A 23,951-nucleotide genomic window follows, 5' to 3' on the forward strand; every position below is an offset into this window, starting at 1 on the left:
AATCCATCATTTGAATTGATACAGCCTCATGTATTCGATAATTTAACGATAAAGTGAGCACTCAGAAAGAAAAAAAGAAAGGGAAATACCAAGTGTTTCCTTCTACAGCTCTAAGTCCCATGGGTCTTTTTATGTGCCTTCCAGTCCTTCTTCTGACATTCCTTACTGCAGTACTCAACATTCATACAAGCGGTGCACTTCCTCAACTTTCGGTCGCCATCTTCCTCCTTTCCGCAAAGAGCACACCCTGTTTTCTTTGGCTCTTCGGAGAGAATGTTGGGTAAACTGAGACCTGATGTTTTGGAAATAAGATGTCGCATGTTTTGCAATTGCTTGGAATAGGGTGGTGGAAACAAGAGACCAAGTGCAGCGCGTGTGGCATGGGGTAAGAAAGGTTTGATGACTGGGTCATCGTAGAATGTCTTTGGAAAGATCCCTTTTCCACAATTACAGATTGGAGGGTCACCTATTCTGAGACCGGGAGCGGAGAGTGGAATCCGTGAAGACTTGATGTATTCACAGCTTTGCTTATGTTGCCAAGTTCGACATCTTTCGACTAAGTTGGGTGCTATCTGCAACCAGGCCTTTGATTCCTCAGGAGAGCATCTGAGCGGTGCATGATGAAAATCGACGAGGTCTGGGGCGATTTGGGGCAAGCTGTTATCCTCGAATGGAACTAGGGCACAGTCTGCGGTGATATTCTGACCTGAAAGGTCGAGACGAATGTCCTTGACATAGATGAGCATGTAGCCGCCGACGCCTTCGCAACTCAAGACGAAACAACTATGCTGGAACCCCTGGATTCCGAGGTAGCGGATGATGATCATGTGAATCGTCTCCTTGATCTCTGACATGAGATCTCCGAAGTACTTGTGGGTACAAGAGTTAATATTTGCGCGTTCTTGTCTAGAAAGGGAGAACGTAGCTGCCGAGCTGATCCAGTCGTAACCACTTTTACCATGTTTAAGAAGGTCGATTAGAACAGCTGGTGATTTGTCAAGATTGATTCGATGCATACCCCACGGAACGATGCTGCGGAGTGATTTGTTTGCTATCAAAATGGGAAATTGAGAGTAAAGGGGGGCTCCCATGAAGCCGTTGTACATTGGTGCGTCGATCTAGAAAGGTTTGTTTTTAGTCAAGCTGTATAGTCACGGATCAATAGAACCACATACCTCAATGTACTTTGACTTTCTAGCTACCGACAGTTTGATCGGCTCTCCAATCGGGAATGGGAAAACGATTAGTTTAGAACTAGGACCGAGATGAACTCTGATCCCAGAGGAACCTTCTCTCGTAGTCGATATCGTTGCCTTATCTTCTAATAATTTGACTAGAGAATGGTCGGATTCAACAGACCAACGGTATAGAATGCGACTAATCATTGGGTGAGCCCCATAATCAAGGGATCCCGGTAAGGGGCCGAGCCCGGAAGCTTGCTGGCGTTCCAGTCGGCGGGTCCTTCCTAACATGAGAAGTGTGTACTCGCGCTGTAGTCCAGATGGCTTGGGAGTAGGCCCGACCTTTGATGTATCTCCCGTTAGCGTACTTGAGGCCCCGAATCTGGTATTATATAGATCCTTAGCCGTTTTTAAGCCGGTTGGGACACCAAGAAAGGTCTTAGCCAAGGGAAACATCGTCGAAAGTCGAACAATTTTGTGGTCGTCCACGTCGGTTTCAAAGAGTTTCATAAATGGACCGAGCTCCGTGATGAGAAGGGACGTCATGGGATTAGAAACAACATCTAGGGAGATTTTGCAACCGATGAGCATCAAGAACCACGTTGGAACCATGCAGCTATACAAAATAGACGATGTTCCCATCCAGCCGTCAAGATCTTCTTTGAATTTTGGGGCGTTTCTTTCGAAGTATATTTCACCGGGTTCTGTCCCGTCTATCGCATCAAGATTTCCAAATTTGCGTTGAATGGCACAGAAATGGTTCATCAGATCGCCGCATGAAAGCGTCAACTGGAGCTGAGGAGTGCCGACTTGTTTCATGTCTCGCATCGAGAGCTTGTTGAAAGCGTTGATGGGGACGGATAGAGTAACGCAAGTGAGAACACTCTCATAGTTGATTTTGCTGGTTCTATGTCCCCTTACGCTTCTGAATCTAGTTGCGGCGAGACTAGGAGGTATATCCAAGTAGTCCGCGGTTTTGACTTTGTGGAGAAGGTTAAGAGCGTCTTGCTCTTGAACAAAACAAGGGGCGATAAAGCATCCGCAATCACGGGTAACGAATAGGAGAAGTCTCTCCATGAGTTCGTTCCAGTTTACAGTTGCAGATGTGAGGCGCTTGGCCTTCTGCAGCAATAATGAGAACGTCATGCGGGTATTGTGCTGTAGTATGTTGATAGGCTTTCTTTTTTTAACGCAATCCTCCATTTGTTGCAGCGACCACGTATGGTTCTCGATTGAGAATAGTTTCTTATAGATTGCGGCTAAGAAATCTACCATATTTTTCACATCATATAAGAATTTTGGCTCTTGCGAGATTGATGTACAGTCTTCGTTCAAACCTTCAGGTTGAAACGAAGGAATCCACTTCCATACAAGGCGGCCGTGCCTTTGCTCACCGTCGGCGAATGCCTCCAATTGATGCTCGCTAACCTGAGAAATACTGGTTTGGGCACACATAAAGTCGACAACTGTGATCCCGAGAAGAGCAAAGACCGAAGCTGGATCGACGCCGAAGACGTTGTATAAAGCTTCATTGCCACGATCGATGTTGAATTCATGCTTGAGCAATGTTTCGGTGCTAAGGTAGCTGATGTGATCTTTTCGAAGCAATGTCAGAATTGAGAGTAAGATATTGTACGTCCCGACGTGGTCAATCAAGTTGGAAATGTCAATGACATTGAACTGGGTAGGATGGTTGTGGAGGTATCCTTTAGAGGTTGCATTGTTCTCGTTGATTTCTTTTATCCCGGTAGCATCGATTCTTGGACTCAAACTACCACAAAGCTCTAAGGCTTCATCGACAAAGAAGCATATGGTGAAGGTATTATTCTTTTGGGCATTTCGGAAAGATTGGCACCAAAGATTGAATTCTTCCTTAGCGCACTTGACCAATGGAGTAAAATCCGACGAATTTTTCATAGGCCGGAAGTCCCTTGATCCAAACGGGACAACGGCTGTTGAGAGATGGAACCCAGCCAGGGGGTTTGTTCCTATGTGGTTTCGATTTTAGCAGAGTTCTTTTAGGGTAGCCTTTAGATCGTAGGAACTAACCGTAGTGAACACTAAACTTCCTTCCATATTTCGTCAATGAGAACGTTGGATTGGAGACTGGTGGCTTTTCCGTATGATGATCTGTGGTACCATGCTTCCAGTAGTGATTGAAGTGATCCATCGATGTTCTCATCACTTCTATAGTTAAGGGGCCAGCAGACCGGGCTACGGATAGAATGGAACCTTTTGAATGTCTTTCCTTAACTATATTGGCCAATTCTCTTTCGACGGATTTCCTACGTTGGCCTTTCCCCTTTTCGTCTAAACCTTTTGCCCAAGCACTCCAGAGCCGTCTGACAACAGCAAGGGTGTACTTGGAACCCACAGTGAGGACTTTTCCCAGATCTGACTTCAGCCATGATTCTATATCTTCAGATGCGGATAGAAGCTCGGCCAAGTGGCTTTTGAGGGCCTGGGAGCACGTTTCTGACATGAAGATGTCGTAATAGATTGGCCACATGGTTGAAGCTTCTTCATTTTTCAAGATCATAGCCAGTAACAGAATGTTTCGAGCTATGCATCAGTACACCTCCTGATCAGCTACGTTACATAATCATATTCCAGGCTCGGAGAGTAAAGAGGGTGAAAACTATACCGATAACTGCCCCTTCAAAATCACAACAAGTGAAATGGTACTTTCGATGAACTGCAGAATTTGGAAACACAATTAGCAAGCTAGTGACCAAACACAACCAAAGGTTTCCACAGGGTTATTAGTATAGTACCTTTATTTGCAGTTTCGGATGATTCAGTGAACAGGGTGAATAAGATATTTCGAACATCACCACAACCCAAAAGGAGAATTTCGGCATCAATCTCTAGTGGGAGAAATCCTACGAGGTTGATTGCGGGACTATTTCCCAAGGGATAATAGTACCCGTGTCCGTCGAAAGTTTCTGGATGCAGCATCTTAGAGGTTCGTCGGTTGATTGGCTTGTGACTAAACCATGATATCAGAACTGACGCGAAGATTTATACAATGCATGTTCTTAGATTGTACGCATACCTCTCCTCGTAATGGTTTTGGTTTTCTTTTGGTTCTTGTTTTGAAAGAAAGAAAAAAAGCTTCAAAGGGATCGGAGCAGTCTCATTCAAAGCGTTTTAATGCAAGGCTAAGATTGGAGTATCCAGCTATGTAAGAGCGAGAAGAAAAGGAGGCAAGTGCGGATGGGTATTCTGATAATGAAAGAGAGAGAGAGAGAGAGAGAGAGAGAGAGGATGGGGGAGGATGGAGGGAAAAGAATCGGTTCTCACAGCCAGAAGATTCTTGTATTCGATACTAGATGTCGCTCAAAGCTATTTGCGCTATGCGCCTAACCGTACCGAGGCGGCACAACAGCTGCGGCGAGCCAATCAAGTACCCAGGTCTACCATTTGGAACCTTTGATAGCATCTGTAGCTTCCCATGAAATCAAATTATGCCTGAAGATCAAAATAACACAGGTGGAACCGTTTATTGTTAGTTGTATCCTTGTCTATTGGCTAATACCTTTAAGCACATGTAACTTTTAACTAATTTCATGGCTGGGGCACTTAGTTGCCTCGTAAAGTTGCACATAGAGCTCCACCAGACTACCTCGTAAACTAAACCCGGGAACCCATTTCAGGTAGGGGTACGTTACTTGGATCTACGCACAGATTAATCTATAGATCTAGTCATGCGTGTATGCGGCCAGCCTGTCACTTTTTACTCAACTACGCAATTGCTAGATGACCGACGAAATTTGATTGACCGGAATCCATTAACGTTTCAAACGTATTTTTTTACATTAGTCCGGAAGTCGCTTCCTGGCGTTCGCAACGGCCCCCAGACTACTTAGCTACTAGCAGTCGAGCGGCCCGGCCCCAGACTAGCGGCCCGGCTCCTGCGCGTCCCCCAGACTAAGTCTGGGGCGAGGCTACTACAGCAGGGCCTCCCCAAAAATGCAACACTTAAGCTTTAATACAATATCTTGGGTCTGTAGGCAAATGGCAATTAAGAACAGGGCCTTAATAGAGCCTTCCCAAAACGACTTCTATGTATATGAGGGCTACACAACCTTTTATAGCCAGATATACTAGCTATCGAGTTTAGGTTAAATTGTGTTATTGAGATTTAGGTTTTAGTTGTATGGCAGATGCATACTGAACTGTGAATTCATGAACAGCCAAGGCAAGGCTGAGTTGGAGATCCCCCATGATTGGCTGGCAGTACTGCAGCCCAGACGTGTAAACCGGCCGGTGTTAACTTTGATGCAGATATGCCGCGACTATATATCCAATGTAGGGTACGAGGCTGCGAAATGGCACCGCTGAGATCCTGAAAGAGGGGTTTGAATTTATCACAGCATAGCGCGCGACTCGACTGGTCATCAATGCAATCGACGAAGTATCATTAATATATATCCTGACATACCCTTAGCACCCCATAAATGGGCGCACCGTCCTGACCATCGATAAAACTATCTTTCTTTCATAATATATACACCTAGGTAGCTTTATCTTCATATATCGGTGCACATTTTTAATACTCCCGGTACTAACTCATGATCGTTCGTTCACGACCATACATACAGCCCCTAGGTCCTAGCTATAGAAATATATGTGATCAAGTCATTAATTATTTCGATCCGTCAATTCACCAATGGCTTCTAGCCTCGTATACCAGCCCGCACAGAGCGCCCATGGTCCTGCAGAATTTCTGGTCGACAAGGAGGCACACTTCACGAATAATGGGAACATATTCGTAGGGAGCCAAACGTTCCAAGCGGGGAATATCAACCTAGGACCTAAAAAAGACGCTGAAGAGGGTAAATTCAAACCATAGACCTATATTTTTGGCCTTTGATAGAGGTTCTTGCTCATCACTGACTCGAAGTGCCCGCGATTGCGGATATGGCTGCATGGATTTACACTAGACGAATGCAAATGTGTCCGAGACCTCTACTCTGTCGACCGCGACGCCTTTATTTTAAAAGAAAAACAAAGAGATAGGCTTGTCGAAGAATCGTTCGCTTGGATCTTTGAAAACAAATCTTTCAAATTATGGCTTCAAGATGAACAGCAAGAGAGGGAAAGGCAAGAGGCACCAGAAATCCCTTCTACTATGGGATCTTCATCTGAGACTGCCCAACCAGAAACCTTGCTCCCCAATACTAGACCTCAGATTCTTTGCATTACAGCAGGCCCAGGCATGGGGAAAACTATGACCATGATTGGAATAATAAACGAGCTTTCGAAGACAAAGGGCCCAGTGATGTCATATTATATATGCCAGGGTACAGACGATCGGTTGAGTAGTCCCGCAGCAGCTGCAAAGGAGTTGCTGTACCAAATCCTTTCTCAGCCTAAGAATAAAGGACTTGTCAAGTATCTCCAGGAACCGTACCGCAAAAGTGGAGGCAAAATACTTGAAGGGGACTCGGAGAATGTTTTTCTAATTCTACAGAACGTCCTCATGCAACTGATAAGGGACGACCACTTACCAGAAGTTTACTTCTTCATCGACGCCCTGGACGAATGCAAAGAGCCAAAGTACCTGCTACAAATGATTAAAAAAACAACATTCGTCTCTCGGAAAATACGCTGGCTGATATCGCACCGCAACAATCTTCAAGTTGATATATTCCTAGCGGACTTGGAGGAGGACAAAGTTCATTCAATAATCGACTTTGCCGCACATGGGCCGGAAGTAAACGAGGGGGTAGCGAGGTACATATCGGGGAAAGTGGCATCGTTTAGCCATTCTCGATTTACTCTCGACCAAAAAAGGAGGCTCTCGGAAGTATTGCTTGAAAAGGCTCAGGGAACTTATTTATGGATTAATTTTGCTTGCGAGGCTCTCGAAGAAGGGTCTATATCTGGAGTTGACCGCTTGGAACATATACCTCCCGGGCTGGCAGCAATTTACGACAAGGCATTGGGGGGCTTACGAACCAATAGGTTCATGCATAAGGATATTCTATTCTCGATTCTAGGGACAATGGTAGTGGCTTTTCGGCCTTTAGTATTGGCAGAGTTTGTGGCCTTGCTTGAACATACTTCCGATAGTACAGGGTCGATAGCGAGAGTTACTAAAAGGGAACTCGACATCAATACCGTTAGGAGTTATGTCCGGTGTAACCCATTCCTAATGTTCCAAGGAGATGTTATATGTTTCGTTCACTACTCCGCTAAGGAGTATTTGGAACAGAACTCTTCAGTATTCCAAATAATCTCACCAACTGAGAGTGACAGCGGGAAATGGTTCCACCACCGGAATATGTATATCAATTGTCGTCGTCAGATTAAGGACAAGATAAACCTCGAAAAAATGATTGGGGTAGCTACAGATGCTGCCCTCGCCGACGTTTCGGCTATCAGACAGTTGGACTATGCTTGCTGTCATTGGGCTAATCATCTTAAAGGATATGTCACAATGAGATGGGCACCTCATAATATCCCGATGGCTGAAGAGTCAAAAGAATTTCAAGAAGAAATTCTACAGTTCTTCCAGCGAGATTTACTCAATTGGTTAATGGCCCTTGGGATACTGCAAAAAATCACGAACGGGATTATACAACTAGACAACCTTAGGACGATCTTTGGGGTACGTATAGACTAGTAGCCCCCGGGCCCCGGTTCCTCTAGATTTTCATATTAATATTGTGTCGTAGAATATAAAAAGACGAGATGGCACTGATTCAAATGCTAGTGGGATGCAGTCTAACCTATATAGAACTCTTCTTGAAACAATATTGGACGCCCAACTTTTCATATCTTACAATCAAAGCCTTTTCGAGGATACGCCGACTCAAATATACTCTGCTGTTTTGTTCAGCCCGGCAAAAAGTGCTATCAGGAGATACTTCTCTTGGACTATCCCCCCGTGGATTAAGACGAAGCCATTAGTGGATGAAGACTGGGGCCGCTGCTTCCGGATTATAGAAAATTCAGTGTCTAGTGCTGCTATGGCTCTATCCTCAAGTAATCGATACATAGCGGCCGGATATAAGGGGGGCTATGTTCAAGTATGGGATATAGTCTCTGGTGCCCAAATTCTTGAACCCTATTCTATGGATCCTTTGAACCTACCTCCGGAAATTTTTCAAAATTCGGGTGAAATTCGAAGTCGGGAAGTCGCTGTTGACAGCATCAGGTTTGCAAAAAACGATGAAAAACTCATGGTCACCCTCCGGGGGACTTTAAAGGGAAGCCCTAGCCCCCGGAGAGGAATTACTTTGCGTGTCCTTGATTTGGCATCCGAAGCCTGGGAGACTCCGATAAACATTATGTTTACTGGGGGGGATTTAGTGGACTTGCAACTCCTAAAGACCACTGGTAGGCTTATATTCGCTCCGAACGGTCAATATTGCGTTGGGTTCTACAAAAGACTCGTCGTATATCTTGAGACCGATGACAAATTCCACAGTTACAATACTACTTGCAACGTCGAAGAAATCTCTAGCGAGCATAGTAATTCCATTTTATCGTTAGTGGTTTCGCCGGATAGCGAGAGATTTGCGACTGTGACTTTCACCGAAGTCAGCATATGGACTACGAAGCAGCCGATTACAAAGTTATATACGATCGATATACCTAGCGAGAAGCTCCAAGAAAAGGAGTTAGAGGTACTGCAAGCTCCGATCGTATGCTTCTCGCATGATCATCAATTTATTGCGATCGTCTACGGTATAGTACCCGACTGGATTCGGTACGAGACAGGAACTACACCAAAACTTGGGGTCTGGAAACTCTCGACCAGGGAGCGCACTAATTTTGTTAAAATCCCCTTTCAACCCCGCCAACTTTTTTTCTCATCAGATTTAAAGAGCATACCTTTCATCTATGCGAACAGCGGTATTTTTGGCCTGAATTTGGATATTTATATCTTCCATATTGATCGGGATAGTAAGCCGCTCCGGCTCCGATATCAGCGATGTGTGGGGGGAATAGAAACTCATGTGTCTCTTTGCAGCGGATGGGCCTTGGCTTCCTCACCCGCAAATTCTGAGGATCCTCGTATACGTGACTGGTTCATATGGGATCTCGTTACTGATGATCTTATTCAGTTAAAGCTTCCAAGCGATGCTTTTACAACGTTAAAGGGTGCTACAATGTCTCCGGATAGGACAACGGTAGCAATTTCCTCGGACAGGTGTGCCGCCAGCCTCTTGTTATTTGACTTAAAAAAATACTCAAATTCTTCGGTATCGCCACCTCGACCTATCCAAGCTCAGCGCTCCCTTTCTTCCTTACTTCGTTTACCTGCTATGTGGGGGGCGAGGCACAGCAACGAAATCAGCCCGACTTTCGCAATTTCCAAACTTTGTGCTTTCACCGAAGCACGTGCACAAGCGGAAGGAGAGACTAGAGGCCAAGTCTTCAAGGGAATGCGAAATGATTGTATCCCCAAATTAGCTATTCCAGTACGCGGTAGGGCAGCTACGCATATAGACGCAGGGAAGCTATATATTTGGGATACTCAGGACCAGATATTACAGCAAATACTCCCAGTCAAGACAATGGGTAGGGTTTCGTCGATCCAATTTAGCTCGAACGGCTACATGGTTGCATATGCAGCATATACGGTCTTTCCACGTAAAATGAACACTATCGAGGTCTACGATCTTTCTGATGGGCTTTTGCCAAGAAGGATTGCTTCACACGAGCTAGACGAGGATTTCAATAATGTAACTGCTATTGCGTTCTCACCGGATAGCTCGGTCGTTGCGTATTCGAACAACGAGAAAGCCGGCCATATTGACCTCAAGACGGGGTTCAGTCACTCCCGATCCCATCGCGAAACTTCAAAAGTAAAGTTTAACTATTTATACAACTCGGGAGCCGCCACGTTTTCTGAAGATGGTCGCTTAGTGACCTTTTATCACTCTAAATTATTCGATACGGATATAACCGCATATTGGAGCTTGTACGACTTGCAGACGAAACAGTTGACGAGGATAAATCTAGATCTAAATCTAGCCAAGAAAGAACTGGCATCAAATCAGAGTCCACTTTTACTTCAGCAATTACAAAATGAGACCTACTTGATAGTCGGGAACCTACAATTCTTAGTCAACCAACAGAAGGGCGTGGCTGAACGGGTGCAGCTCGAAAATGATGAGGTGCTGCGTCCCAAATACGCACAATTATATATCCGGGATGGTTGGCTTTATTTTGGCGCCCACCGTATCGTTTGGATTCCAGATACATACGGTTATAATGACTACAAGTGCGGCAGCGATGGAACGATTGTGGTTTCTTATTCGGGTAGGACCTATGGGTTCTACACATTGGGGTTGGACTTAAAAGTACTGGCTGAGGAATTAACTAGATCATGAAAATCAGTGGCCTGCATTGAGAGCATAAGAGCTAAGGGATACCGTTTCCCCTTAATGTTTTGTAAATTTAACCCTAAGAATAACACGTTAACACTAAGCTTAACTACAATATACTATATTAACCCCTCCTTTAAATTTACGTTCCCATTCTGTCTTTATTGTGTATGAAGGCATGCAGCTAGCTCTTCCAACTAAAACTACGTAGCCACAGAGCCATTATATTGTTGGCTTGCAACGTCCTCATTATCGTATCATAGCCCGGGTCCACGGACCCACAATTTGATAGCTAATCCCTGCACGCGGGACCGCTTGAACGGCAGCCGCGAACTAGGTTTAGCTCACGCCAGCATTAAACCAGGTCTTTGCTCCACCCTTCCCTTTTCAATTGACCTTGACTTTTGCTTTCGGATTGAACTTGCTTTGGTTGCTTACTCCTCTTTGCTGAAGCACCCATTCCTATTACATACTTCTTCCCTCTGTTTTCTCTCTCTGTTTTTCTCTTTTCTCCCTTCACTTTTTTGTTTTTTTCTAAAAGACATCCAAAAAGAGGACGGTGTAAATGTGACAGCGGATAATCCAATTGATCACATTTAAAGCGTGCCCCCTTTTCTCTCTCCTCTTTCCCTTTCTCACACGAGCAGGATACCTCTCTTTCTCAATCATTCTTACGTTCGGGTTCGAGAGGTCTGTCTTTGAGGAGGGTCACTCTACCCGAGCTACTCCTCACCAAAGAAACAGCACACGCACCCCACGAAAAATCCAACAATTGACAACGCACATTCCTTCCTTCCACATCCTTCCCCAACAATCAACATCCACATGGCTGGCTTCCTGATATCCCCTCCCGCGTCGTAAACTCCCCATCATTCTACCCTGGAAAGGTTCAACCTTGAAAAGAGCTAGTACCAGGGTGGAAACTTCTATTTTTTGAAAAAAGGTTATAATAAAAGGAAATTAAGAAAGAAAGACAGAAATTCAAGATGTTCGCAAACTGGAACCTCCTAATCCCTGCCGATAAGGACAAATCCGCCCCGCGTAACCCCGCCATCAAAAAGGCCCGTCTAACCTCCATAACCTATCCCCGGTGTATCCCACTTTGTACTCCTCCTCCGCAAGATACCCCTTCGACGGTCCCATCTCTAGAATCGATTACCCAACTGTTCTCCACTCTCCGAAAACCCTCCGACGTACTTCCGTCGCATCTACAACTTCTCAATGTCAGCTATACCTACGACCTTCCATTATCCTCCATAGTTCCCACGAAATATCACCCTAACGAGAACGATAGCGATGAGAATAGTCCGTTCAATCAGAGGAAGAACGAGATTGTAGTGGAGAATCAGGATGCGTATGATTTTATTGCGAGACGGAGGAGGGATATTAAGATTGGGAACTTTTATAAGTTCTTTCAGGCGATGGAGATGGTGGAATTGATTCTGTCGTCGGAAAATCCGGCGGATAAGAAGGAGGTTAAGACGGGAGATGGGATACCCGTGGATGGTGGTGCTGCCGGTGCTGCGGCTAGAAGTGCTGCGAAATATCGGGAAGAATTGTTGAGAAATTTCATCGATCCGATAGCTTGGGGTTTTGATATGAGGATATAGTATGGAATCCCCCTTCCTTCCTTCAGTTTACTCCCTAAGCTTCCAATCCAGACGTTTGAGATTGGAACTTTATCCCAGAATACACTGCTCGATTCATTCCGACAAGAAAACCATACTAACCAAAACTCCCCAATGGGAAATGATAATAAACAGCCCACCACGTTACCCTCCAAAGCTCCTCTCAAACCGTTCCCTCTTCTCAGTCAAAGCGGATCTATACCTCCATAGCCAACCGCCCACCATTCAAGAGCGTAAAGAAGGAGTAGTCCTCGGACCCGCAGCAATACTACAAACCCGTAACGAGGATAGTTTTACAGAAACAGACGACGTACCCGATGCAGTTCACGAACTATTGGCACTTTTAACACTGAGTCAAGAGAGATCCAGGACGGGGATGCACAAGAAAGTCAGATACCAGGCTGTTGGGAAGGATAAAGAAATTGGTGGTGATGACGTGAGTTTTTCCTTTTTATATCTATACATCTTTGTTACACTCGCAGATTTTGGGAGTATGGGGGCCGCTAACACGAGTTAATCAGCTCTTCTTGTTCTCATCCGTCAACCACCACCTCGCAGTCTCACACGTATTCTTAACACAAGCATACATCAAATTCATCAGAACAGGCCAACTCCCATCCGAAGAATACATGGAAAAGAACCCACAATGGTGTTGTTGCAGAATCGGACGATCAAAATGGTACAGTCTGATTGAAGTCGACGGACGAATCGATGCTTTGAAAGCAGTCATGGCGGTCATGAATTGGTTGAGAAGGACCGATTAGGAGCAAAAGAAAATGTTGGGCGGGGGGCAGAGGTGGGAGTGTGTTTGTTTGACACACGCACACGTAACTGGTCAAAACTTTTGTCTTTGAGAGATCACATACTGAAGCAGCAAGCGATTGCATATTTTGCATTGCATTGCATCTATTACATATTAGCGAGGGGGGACGATACGCAGTGTGTGCGACAAAAGTATGTGGATTTGGGCATCTAAGTTGATGGCATGAAAAGTCTTTTTTTGTGAGAGCTTGATTGCACAACTTCGACATACAAAATGGTGAATACGAGGAAAACCCCCTTCACAACGAGCACTCATATGCTCCTAGAGGATCATAAAAGCCTAGCTACACGTGCACGCTCACGCGAGTTCGATGTCTATAGTTAGCTAGCCCCAAAACCAAGAATTTATACTACTACTAGTTAACTAGATCTATAGAATCCAGCACAATTGATATTAATACCTTTTGCTTCCTAAAAAGTACAAAAACAGTAATCATTTATTTCCCCATTCTTCTGTTCTAAAGTTTAAAAAAGGTAGTTTCCTATGCGTACAGTGGTTAACAAAGCAGAAAGGATGCACCAGAACTCCAACTTTTCCTCCGCCGAATTCTGGCGGGAGGTACTTCAAATATTTACACACTCCATTAAAAAACCCCGTGCGTCTAAATACTCTTGACACACCTGAATTCGAAGTCCAAACAATAGGTCTATCTTCAACCAGCCCCCATCGTAAAAGGTAAAAAAACGCCATCGCTTAAGAACCGACCAATGCATCAGTGCTTCATGCATATGCATGTGAAAAATGGAACCATAATCTTTTATCTCGAATCCTCCCGGCCCAAGTATATACGGCCGCTCCAACCTCCTTCATATCCTTCTACTGGCAGACGAACTTCATAGTCCCGCAAAGAATTGCCGTCCACAATCCCCTCGCAATATCTCTCTCTTGTAAAGCATCAAAAAGTTGATACATCGCCTCTTTCGTTTGATTCACTCCCAATAGTGCTGTGAGTCCCTGCGGCAAACTCTCGGACAACAAAACCCTCGCTCTCTGCCTTAACTCTTCCTTCTCTTCATCGGTTCGTGGCTTCTTCGTCTGTTCCCACTTCTTCGCTTCTACTGGTGTTGGTAGTGCATTCTTACGAACTTGCCGGATGTAATCCGCGATTACCTCTGGTTTGGTATTGGCTTCTAATACATCGGATTGAATCATGTTGCGCATGCCGGCAAGTTGCGAGTTCCCAGGTCGTAGTATCACAGATTTCGCGATGTTGAGGAAGGAGCGACGAATCATCCAGGCAGTCGACAGACCATACAACTCGTTGATAATCGAGAACATGATTTCCAAGACATACTGGGTCTCAGTTTCTGTGATACCCTCGAAGACAGCGGCCGGTGGGATATGTGGCATGTAGCCTAACGTTTATAAACAAAGTTAGTGAATGCTCGTGGAGAAACCCGAAGAACTAGCTCACGGAACTTACCAAGATCTTCGTGCTCGGACTTCATGTCGTAGTTGTCGATTTCACTGGGCGGTGGGGGGAGGGAAATCCCATCCAACTCCTGAGGAAGAGGTTCTTCAAACGTCATCGTGATATTTTCGGACTCCAGCGCCGGATCCCTCTCAAGAAGAGAAGGAGTGGATTGCGCTAGTGTATCCTCATCGTCGCTTCCGTTGACAGTCGACAGATTTGAGGACCTTGCCGCTACACTTGCGGATCTCCGTGGTGGGAGAGGCGGATTAGTGGTTCTGCGGGTTAGTTGAATGCTAAATCTTCCACGGTTTTCGGTAAAAGGCTCCGCTAGTGAGTCGTCTTCGGGAGGAAGTATTGCTTCCGGATTTTCTTCATTCAAGCGAGCGCGAGAGGCTGCCCGGGAGGCGTTGTTAGAGATAAAACCAAAGGGACGGTTCTCGGTTCGGTCTGATGGTGATTGAGCCAAAGTCTGTGAAGTTAGAGCTTTCTTAATTCCTCCAAAGAAGGCCTTTCCGCCCTCACTAGCGGATTGTGGAGCTTTCGTAATAGTACCGAGAAGATTCTTTCCCATGTTTTCGAGAGAGGTGCTACTGCGCCAAGGAGTAGCTGGTGCCTCCTGCTTAAGCTGTTTTTCGCGCTCGCGCTTATCCTCGTCTTTTTCGAAGAACTTGTAAAGTGCCTCAGTTTTCACGAGGGGCTCTTCGCTGAGTGCCATTCGAAGATAGAATTCCAACATAGCAACCACTTCATCTATAGATCGATTCCTCCAAGTTGGTAGCCCCTCTTCCGAGAAAGCCATCATGTACTTCTCACAACCCGAAATCCTCGCAACACTAAAAAGAGTATTATGTAGATTTTCAAAGTCCTGATAAGTTCTCATGACAATCCGCCCAGCTGAGGCCATAGGTTCGAGCTGGATCATGAATTGGTTCTTAGGCTTTGATCTCAAAGTTCTTGTTGGGTCGGGTGTTGGGCCAGTATCTACTACCGTAACTCTTCCATTGAGAAGCTCCAAGCCAGGGGAAGGCTTTGTCTGTTCAACGGCCTGAGACGGATAGATCCCGCTGCGACTCGATTCGGAGCTAGTTTTTTGTGGTGTCATGGAAAGTTCCGATACACTGGCGTGGGAGCTAGCACTTGAAGATGCCCTCTTGGTGGGCATCTCAATCGGGGAACGCGGCGGACTATCAACCGGGCTCTGATTTTGGCTAGCAGACCGCATTTCCAAACTCTTTCTACCCTCAAAATCATTTTCGCTCCGGTTCGAAATATTCCCGTTTCGAATAACTTCGAGTGGCAGGACTCTCAAAGGCCTCTCGGCCGATGGGCTATTAGTTCCATTTGTACCGTTTGTACTATTCACTCCATTTGTGCCGTTGGTAATCTTAATACTATTTGTGCCGTTTCTACCATTGGTTTGCGTCTGGGCTGGTCGAGAGTTTTCTTTCCTAGCTGTCGGAGATTGAGTCGCAGACTTTGGCTCCTGCGGAATAACAGTCGAAACTTTTGGCAAACTTCCCTGAGCAGCGCCTGCGACACTTCTATCAAAGGCTTGAAGTACTGCACCAACACCTTCCTTGGTGGGACCAGCGCTTTCCTTCTGCTCAAGAAAATGAATAATCCACTCGTTGATAAAATCCGGATCGCTGAACTTTTCCACCATGTTCCAAAGAATAACGCTCCGGATGATATTCTTGAGAAACAATGCCACGGGTTCACTACTTTTCAAATCGCGAGGAGCAAATTGTTGAAGAATATCCGAAGATAGTTCTCTGAGTTTCTTGTCCTGCTGCCCCCGATGTACCAATTCGGCCAAATCTGACTTCGGATTTGCTGAGGTATAGGCCTGGACACCAGCTTTGAGCTCCCTGTTTACGCTTAAAGCCCGGGAAAGATCCTGCATGAAGGTTGTCATTGTACCCGAGATATTGATGACCGACCAGAAGAAAACATCGGCCGGACGCTTGTTGTTCATATGCTTGGAGAATCGAAGGAATGTTTGGGCCAGGTAGTGGTGGCATGTTGCAGGAAAAGATGAGTCGTCCGGGATGAGTGGCATATACCATGAACTTTTGCGGTTAGTATGTATTAGAAATCAGTGTGAGAATTTCAGAGAATGCATACTTGATACAGTCCTTAACGACGGCATTGCAGAGCTCGTCCAATGCACTCCCAACCTTTGGGTTCAAAGACGAAAAGTCGGCGACAATATTATCTTCCTGTGCCTTCTATCAACGAATTAGCCGATACCCTAGCTTCCGAGATCCTAAATAGAACTCCACAAACCTGTTCTTTGGTATTATCACTAGATTCTCTTTCTGTTGGAATTGAGTCTTTAGATTTAGCCAATGACTTGACAACGTCTAATAGGCCATTCTGATTCTGTAGAGCAGCATGGAGCATAGCTCCCAAGAACGTGCCCACCAGAAGCAGGCCGATCCTCCCAAATACCGTGCTCATGACAAGAGCTATAACCGACAAACCAGCTATCAAAGTTGTTTCTGATGCACCACTAATTGCCGACAACAACCTATCCAGTAACGGCTGTACTTGATCTTCAGATTGTAGTTTTGTTTCCAGATTCGGAGTTGCGGTATTGCCATCGCTGGTAGATTTTGTGGGTGCTGTCGTATCGGTACTACCAATAGCCGGACCAGGAGGTAGTAAAGAGGACAGCTCGGGTTCTGGCCTAGGAGTAGAGTCCAGCTCTTCATCTTGATTTAGAGCTTGAGCTGGTAACGAATACTCGGCAGCTGCCGGAAGTGTAGATAGGACTGGTGGCGAACCAGAAGCTTCGGAGGTAGCTAATGGCATGTTGGGCCAAATGTAGGGATGAAGACGTCGCCTGCGGCGGAAGGAGAGGTGGAGATCGGAATTCTACTGTCGATATCTAGCCCCTTCCCCACTTCGCATCATCTCCCCTACAAGGCTTCAGCAGAGATAGGTAGGTGTTATTTTTTTGTATTTTTGTTTTTTAAGGTCGTTGTGTAAATTTCGGCTTTGGAGATGATGGATGATGTGTGATGGGTTTTGACTGTTTCCGGGCGGAATTTAAGGTTGCTACAGCTGTCGCTTTGATTGATAACAGCTGTTGTCGCAGAACTGAGAGACAAGGCGTGCAAACGTTAACGGGCCGGGTGACGTACAGGCCAAACCCAAAACTAGAGCAGCAGCAGCAGCAGCAGAAGCAGAAGCAGAAGAAATGGGGCAGCTAGCAGCGGGATGTGTCGCACAAGTTTCGTTAAATCTTTCGAGTAGAGTAAAGTACAGTTGCTGACAGTACAGTATAGTGGCCGGTTCGGAGTCGAGGTATCAAAAAGCCGGCTTTGATACGTGTCGATAGGGATTTCGGAAGAATGTGGGTATTTCGACTATGATATTACACACACACACTTATACTTAAGTACTACTTAGGCATTTATATATATGCGATCCTAAAGCTAAAGGAATTCCGGGGCAAAGTTTGGTCCGAGACTAGGTATATATAAAGGAGAGTGGTTCGGAACTAGGATCGAATTCGAGACTCCTGCACTGTCAATCGATGTGTCCGTCCAGGACCGGCGAGGGCGACAGTACAGTTAGCAGTTAGCAGTTAAGGCTGTTTGATGGATGGCAGCGGCTTTTTAACCAGCTGCGCACTTTTAGCCAACTACCCGTTAGCACTGGCCACCTAATGGTGTTTTTTTATATATTGAAAAACTGTTGGGGGTTCGGAGACGTCGACGCCGAAGGTATTAAAATCGCATCAAAGAGTTCGAGTAGTACGTAGTTCGATCGAGAGGTTAAGTAGACAATTCAAGGGACGCAAATGCGAGAAAACAGGTCGTTAAAAATACTTCCCCGCTTGCCCACTCAATTGCCCAATCTAATCCTAATTTTCTAAATCTGTAATCGGGATAATCTTGGGATCCTCCTGACGAGCGAGCGACAAGCATGGCAAAGTTGGAGCATGGCACAGCTCAGAACGAAACTCGAAGCCTTGGCACATCCGACACACTCAAAACATCGAGTCCAATTTCCAAACGAAGGGGGGCTTCATCCTTGCCACTTAGCCAGCCTGGGCACCTATAGCCTATCGATCACCATGAGTAAATTCTCAAAATTCGAATTCAAACTCGTTTGAGAGGCTTTGGATCCCATTATTTCTCTGTTTCTTATTAGTATCTACTACTTCGTCCGCAAATCATAAAATTAAATTTATAAACGGAAATTAAAAATTAATTATAAAAAGCCTTCGTTGATTCGGTTAGATATTCGAGGCGATATCATGATCAATACTATGTAGAATGCCAACACACCCTGCACATAATGGGTGGCTATCACCGCCTATCGATATTTGATTGATTCGCAAGAATGTAAATTCGAAGCCATGAATGTTGCTATATCCTCGGTATTATACTTCGTATACTAGCCAGGCGGATAAATTGATCCTGAAAACATCAAAAAAAAAATGGTCACAATCATGCAAATTCGACCGGTGCAGTGCAGTGACAGTCTTCCGACACCCCCTCCTGTCGCCTCATTCCACCCTGCAGATCCATGGCCATGCATGGCTAGCTATTCCAATTCTCAATATGTTAATACGAATTCGAAGCATTCTCTGGAAGCGACACCGCTACGAATGCTCCCTTGGCAGGTCATATTCGTTGAATTGTTTCCACTAACCGCTTAAGCATCCAATTTCCATCTTGATCGTTGACGGGATCCACAACTCCCTGCATGTGAGTCTTCGGGACAAGATACGCTATCCGTCGACTTCCAAAAGCTTAAATGTATCTTTTGACTTCCCTTAAGAAAAAATATATATATATATATATTTATCAAATCTGCCTGTTCATTCATATTGGTTTTACTGTCCAAAAAAACCCTTTAAACCCAAATAAATACAAATATTGCTTCCAAATCGTGATCGATTCCCCCGCCAACACAAATCGTATACCAAAATCCAACAGAATCACTGAACGCCCAAATATCTAGATCTAGATGACGTCTCATAAATGTCTCGTTACATATACACGGTACAGCCTTCTAACCATTCCAACCCTTCCCCAAGGCCTGTATTGCATATTCAATCATCATATCATCCAAACCCAATAGCCGTAACCGATATCAAACCCTTTATGCATAGAAGCGAAAGTCAATCGGATAGCCTCGACGAGCTCGTGCGCGTGCTGGACGAGGGGTACTGCAATCAAAGTCTTTGCAAGTATAGACACGGGACTATATTTCCATTGGCGTCAGTATTTAATTTTCCGTATTTGATTTTGAAATAAATATATTACAACTGAAGAACCCAATGTGACTTTGGACTTGCTTAAATCAAAAATTTTGCAACTTACCTTTGCCGACTTGACACCCTTAACATCTTTCAATGGAAAGGCAAACTTTCCATCATCCTCCTTCTGCCAGTCTTTCCATTCACCAACTTCGCAATTACCCGGATGCTCAGGATCCGGATGTTCTGCCAGAAAGAGTCGGGCTGTATCCGGACCTCTCTCAATACTAATAGCTTGACTCTCCAGCCCACCCGGGAACGACACTGTGAAAACGTCCCCGGGCGCTGGAGGCAAGCTTTGGAAGGAACACGTTCGTTCCGGATTGTTTGGGTTAAGTTTACACTCCTGAAACTCCTTTCCAAGTTCTTCAGAAAGTAATCTATCCCCATCTATTCTTTTGATTTCAATCGATCCTAGTTGGCCGACCTGGTCGACGAGACCACTGTCCGAGAGGCTGGATTCGCGGTTGTCGTATTCATAGTACACGCGCTCGAATAAGAGGTTGCAGGTTCTATGAATAGGATATACTTGTTGTGATTCCAATTGCACTGGATGCAACTGTGGGGCAACTGCGCTCATCGATGTGAAGGGCGGACGTATGGCATCCAACCAGCCCAAGGACCGTACAAAGCTCGCCCACCAATCCAATGGACCGCTCATTTTTGTAGTGGATATATGCAAGCTTATAAGGTTGAAGATATGATTTTAGAGTGTCTGAAAAAAGGTAGACGTTGAGTAGATTGTATATTTGCTGACAGGAGTTCGGAGTCTGGTTCGCTGATAGATATTTTGGCATTCCGTGGGAGATTCGATCTCTTTATATAACTATAGCTTTGGGAGCGAGTATAGTATATACACCACTATCTAATCATTTAATATTTAGAGGAATTGCATGTTGGTTTTGGTTTCAATCATAGAGATGTCACATCCACGTATGCTCCGCTGGAGAACTACAGCTAGCTTGAAGCTCTTCAATCTGTATAGCTACACTAGTAGCGCACTAGCCACCGGAATAATCAAAATGCCTCCTCTCGGGTTTCTAAGTTTCGATCTCAATTTTACAGATAGATCCCATGTCTTCCGAGCCCACGTGCGATTTCATGGCTCGAGACTGGTCAGAATTTGTTATCCCCCACACGTGCAGTAGTATACACACGGTCTACAATCGTTAATTAAATGCCAACTCGTTACAGCAGCTCCATGTTATCTATCACGGCTAGCGAAACCAGTGTCAAAAAACCGGACGGTAATACATTTTCGTTACTGTGGATGTGTGTACAAAGACTGGTTTACAAGACTTAACCAACTTCCCCCTAGAAATCCTGTACGACACAGGGCTATATGGTAGGCAACTAACGTTATAACTCCAACAACTCCCAAACCCCAAACCCATGAACCTAGTTTAAACAACTTAACTCTTCAGCGTCATTGTTCCGTTGACAGATACGGTCGGGGCCAATCGGTATTTTTGACATTTGGATCACTACTGTATACTGTGGGAAAATAAAGCCCTAAGAGGTAAACACAACTGCCGAAAATCGTGCTTAATGACTGTAACCTGCAGAACCGACTTTTCCATTTGAGTCATGGCACATTTGTGCAGTTTTTGGGGTGAGGTGATGTGATGGCACTAGTACCATAGCATTCGTGCTTGCTTAGTGCACCCTTTCGCCTGCAGATAGGTCAAACGGCGGTTTCGCCTTATCGAATCCACCCGCTTAGCTTGCTTGCTTATAAACTCGAGCCCGCCCTTTGAATTCCGTAATTCTAAACCGATCAACGGATCTCAGATCTAAACCCAATATTTCGTCATTGACAAGCTAGTATGTGTATATGAGGTCGGACAATCATACAACCTTCAAAGTATTAACACTCGTGTCCTAGTCCATTCAAGTTCCCCCAAGCAGCTTCGTAAAAATATCCTAGAATATAATTCGCACATCCTCAAAGGCTCTCACCTTCCGAAACCTATCTTCCAATTCGATCGATTCTGGTACCTTGCAGTCGCAAAGGAAATCCCGCAACCCTAAAGCTCCCCCAAAATCCCTGACAATTTTCCAACACCAACAACACAAAACAAGGTTAAACGATGTCCGAAAAGCCAACTGAATTGAAACCCTCGTCAGGCGAGCTCGCAGACGAGCTCGAGTCCTTCAGGCGCCAATGGAAGGAAGACCTCCAGTTCCAAAGGCAGCCATTGACTACTACTACTCCCCAGCCGAATTCGGATGTGGTTCCTACTTCATCGTCATCCTCAAACCCTATTGATCATACTACACTAAAGGCTCCGCATAAGCGACGGCATTCCCAGAATGCCCGTGATACCATCCCGCAAGATCTATTGGCTCAAAGGCAACATGATATTGATGGGTTTAGAAGTTTGGATTTGGATGTCAAGCCTACCCCTAGCCTTGGGTCTGGAGAGAGGATTTTAGATAGTGCACCATTGACGACGGGGTTGGAGCATTATGAGGCAGCGGTCGAGAAGGAGAAAGATGGAAGGATTAATGAAAGTGTTAGGTTATACAGGAAAGCTTTCAAGGTATGCAAAGGGCTTGCGCTCTATATCGACCTATAGATGCAAGCACGTGGGATATATAATGAAGCATTGAGAGGGTAAATAACTAACATTTCTCCAGCTTGACCCTTCTGTCCATGAGAAGTTTAAGGAAAAGTATTATCCTAAGCAGCCTGCGTCAGGAAAGCCGAAGAATGCGGAGTCGGCAGAGTATGTTGGCGATCGGCAACCCAATATAATGGATATTATTGAGCTAACAGGTTCTATCTAGGACATCGGAACAAGGACTTCTTCCCACCGAGGAATTAGTGAATACCTTCACTGGGGTTCCCATAACAGCAGGAGAAAGTATCAACCTCGCTTCACTCAAAGGGAAAAATTCTTACAAGAAAGCGCCAACATGTCCGATTTCTACGATCCCGAGGGAAATCCTGATACATATATTTTCCATGCTTGCTGCAACCGATCTTCCCTCATTCGTCAGATCAGCAACAGTTTGCAAATCTATTTGCTATCTGATATATACTGAACGGCAATTCTGGAGAGAACTCTGCAAGAATGCCTATGAAAATATGATATGGGGTCCCTCGTGGGCTTGCGATATTAAAGGCGGTCCATTACTTGACCATGATCTCGATAAAATAGAAACCGGGCTCAGCAGCCTCGGTATTATCGAAGAAGATGATAGTGAGGGTTCTGGCGAGGAGGAAATCTCGAAGTTGGACGTACTTCCAACCCGTCCGATCGACGAAATCGAAGTCATCAAATACAATTCGTCTTATAGGTTGATGTTCATCGAACGTCCCAAGATCAGATATAATGGAATTTATATCTCAACTTGCACTTACCTTCGTCAAGGGCACCAAGCCGCAAGTAGTATGGCACTATCAACTATACCTGTCCACATGGTCACATACTATCGATACCGTGAGTTTATTTCCCACAATATTCTTCCAAAAGAAGACCTATCTAACCACTCGCCTCGAAAAAAAAAAGTCCGCTTCTTCCCCTCCGGCTTTGCCATACATCTTCTCACGCCTGCTGAACCTTCTGATGTTGTCCATTCCATAACCATTGATAACTACAACTACCTCTCGTCCATAAAAGCTACAACTTCAACAAACCTTCCTAGCCACTTCAACAACATAAAACACATTCTTCCCGCCCGCTGGCGTGTCCATTTTAACCCACACACATATCCTTCACCCAACTCAACAGACGAACCAGGACATAGAATTCAGATAGAAAGCAAAGGATCCGATACGGCTGGTCGGTATATAAATACTCTTGATTTGACGCTAAAAATGAGGCCGAGGGGTATCGGTGGGCGGAGGGGTTATGGAGATAGACTTTCGTGGAATAGTTACACAAGTTTTAATGTTTTGACGGAGGATAAAGGGGCATATTCGTTGAAGAACGATAAGCCATTTTACTTTAGTAGGGTGAAGAGTTATGAACGCGAGGTGTTGAAGGAGGCCGAAGAATGATCTTTTAAGACCTGGTCTCAAAGCAACCCCATCAGGACGAATTTGAGATTCTAATGTTTTAAAGGTTCGAGTCTAGTTGGGGACTCAGCTCGCTTGAGTCTAGATTTTACGAATACCAATTAAGAGAACAGAGTCCCTTCAAATTTGAATCAAAGGAAGAAGAAAAAAAACAATTTCCTCGTATCCCTAAACTCCTAACAGGAAGTTCTGCCGTGAATGTGTTGATGGCTGCATAAATCGGTTGACCGTAAGCCGGCCTTTATCGAATTTTATCAGGCAT

At 45.1% G+C, this 23,951-nt stretch overlaps 6 protein-coding genes across 6 annotated transcripts; 3 read left to right on the forward strand and 3 right to left on the reverse strand.

Moving 5' to 3' along the window:
• Positions 1-110: 110 nt before the first annotated feature.
• On the reverse strand, positions 111-3,690 carry AOL_s00215g14 (uncharacterized protein; the record flags this gene model as incomplete). Its single annotated transcript, XM_011129216.1, has 3 exons — positions 111-1,118; positions 1,176-3,169; positions 3,231-3,690. The coding sequence occupies 3 exons, from the start codon at positions 3,688-3,690 to the stop codon at positions 111-113; spliced, it is 3,462 nt and encodes a 1,153-aa protein (XP_011127518.1).
• Positions 3,691-5,853: 2,163 nt separating this feature from the next.
• On the forward strand, positions 5,854-10,531 carry AOL_s00215g15 (uncharacterized protein; the record flags this gene model as incomplete). The annotated part of the gene is made up of 3 exons (XM_011129217.1): positions 5,854-6,019; positions 6,128-7,797; positions 7,865-10,531. The coding sequence occupies 3 exons, from the start codon at positions 5,854-5,856 to the stop codon at positions 10,529-10,531; spliced, it is 4,503 nt and encodes a 1,500-aa protein (XP_011127519.1).
• A 980-nt stretch (positions 10,532-11,511) lies between these two features.
• AOL_s00215g16 (uncharacterized protein) lies at positions 11,512-12,917 on the forward strand (the record flags this gene model as incomplete). Its single annotated transcript, XM_011129218.1, has 3 exons — positions 11,512-12,134; positions 12,289-12,589; positions 12,675-12,917. 3 exons carry the CDS (start codon positions 11,512-11,514, stop codon positions 12,915-12,917), a joined length of 1,167 nt encoding a protein of 388 aa, XP_011127520.1.
• Positions 12,918-13,792: 875 nt separating this feature from the next.
• On the reverse strand, positions 13,793-17,204 carry AOL_s00215g17 (uncharacterized protein; the record flags this gene model as incomplete). Its single annotated transcript, XM_011129219.1, has 4 exons — positions 13,793-14,331; positions 14,400-16,459; positions 16,515-16,618; positions 16,677-17,204. 4 exons carry the CDS (start codon positions 17,202-17,204, stop codon positions 13,793-13,795), a joined length of 3,231 nt encoding a protein of 1,076 aa, XP_011127521.1.
• A 2,304-nt stretch (positions 17,205-19,508) lies between these two features.
• AOL_s00215g18 (uncharacterized protein) lies at positions 19,509-20,326 on the reverse strand (the record flags this gene model as incomplete). The annotated part of the gene is made up of 2 exons (XM_011129220.1): positions 19,509-19,610; positions 19,730-20,326. The coding sequence occupies 2 exons, from the start codon at positions 20,324-20,326 to the stop codon at positions 19,509-19,511; spliced, it is 699 nt and encodes a 232-aa protein (XP_011127522.1).
• A 1,429-nt stretch (positions 20,327-21,755) lies between these two features.
• Positions 21,756-23,671, forward strand: AOL_s00215g19 (uncharacterized protein; the record flags this gene model as incomplete). The annotated part of the gene is made up of 4 exons (XM_011129221.1): positions 21,756-22,208; positions 22,306-22,394; positions 22,456-23,111; positions 23,181-23,671. 4 exons carry the CDS (start codon positions 21,756-21,758, stop codon positions 23,669-23,671), a joined length of 1,689 nt encoding a protein of 562 aa, XP_011127523.1.
• Between the last annotated feature and the right edge of the window lie 280 nt (positions 23,672-23,951).

The sequence above is a fragment of the Orbilia oligospora genome (genome assembly GCF_000225545.1).
Source record: "Orbilia oligospora ATCC 24927 unplaced genomic scaffold scaffold00215, whole genome shotgun sequence".
NCBI classification, from domain to species: Eukaryota; Fungi; Ascomycota; class Orbiliomycetes; order Orbiliales; family Orbiliaceae; genus Orbilia; species Orbilia oligospora.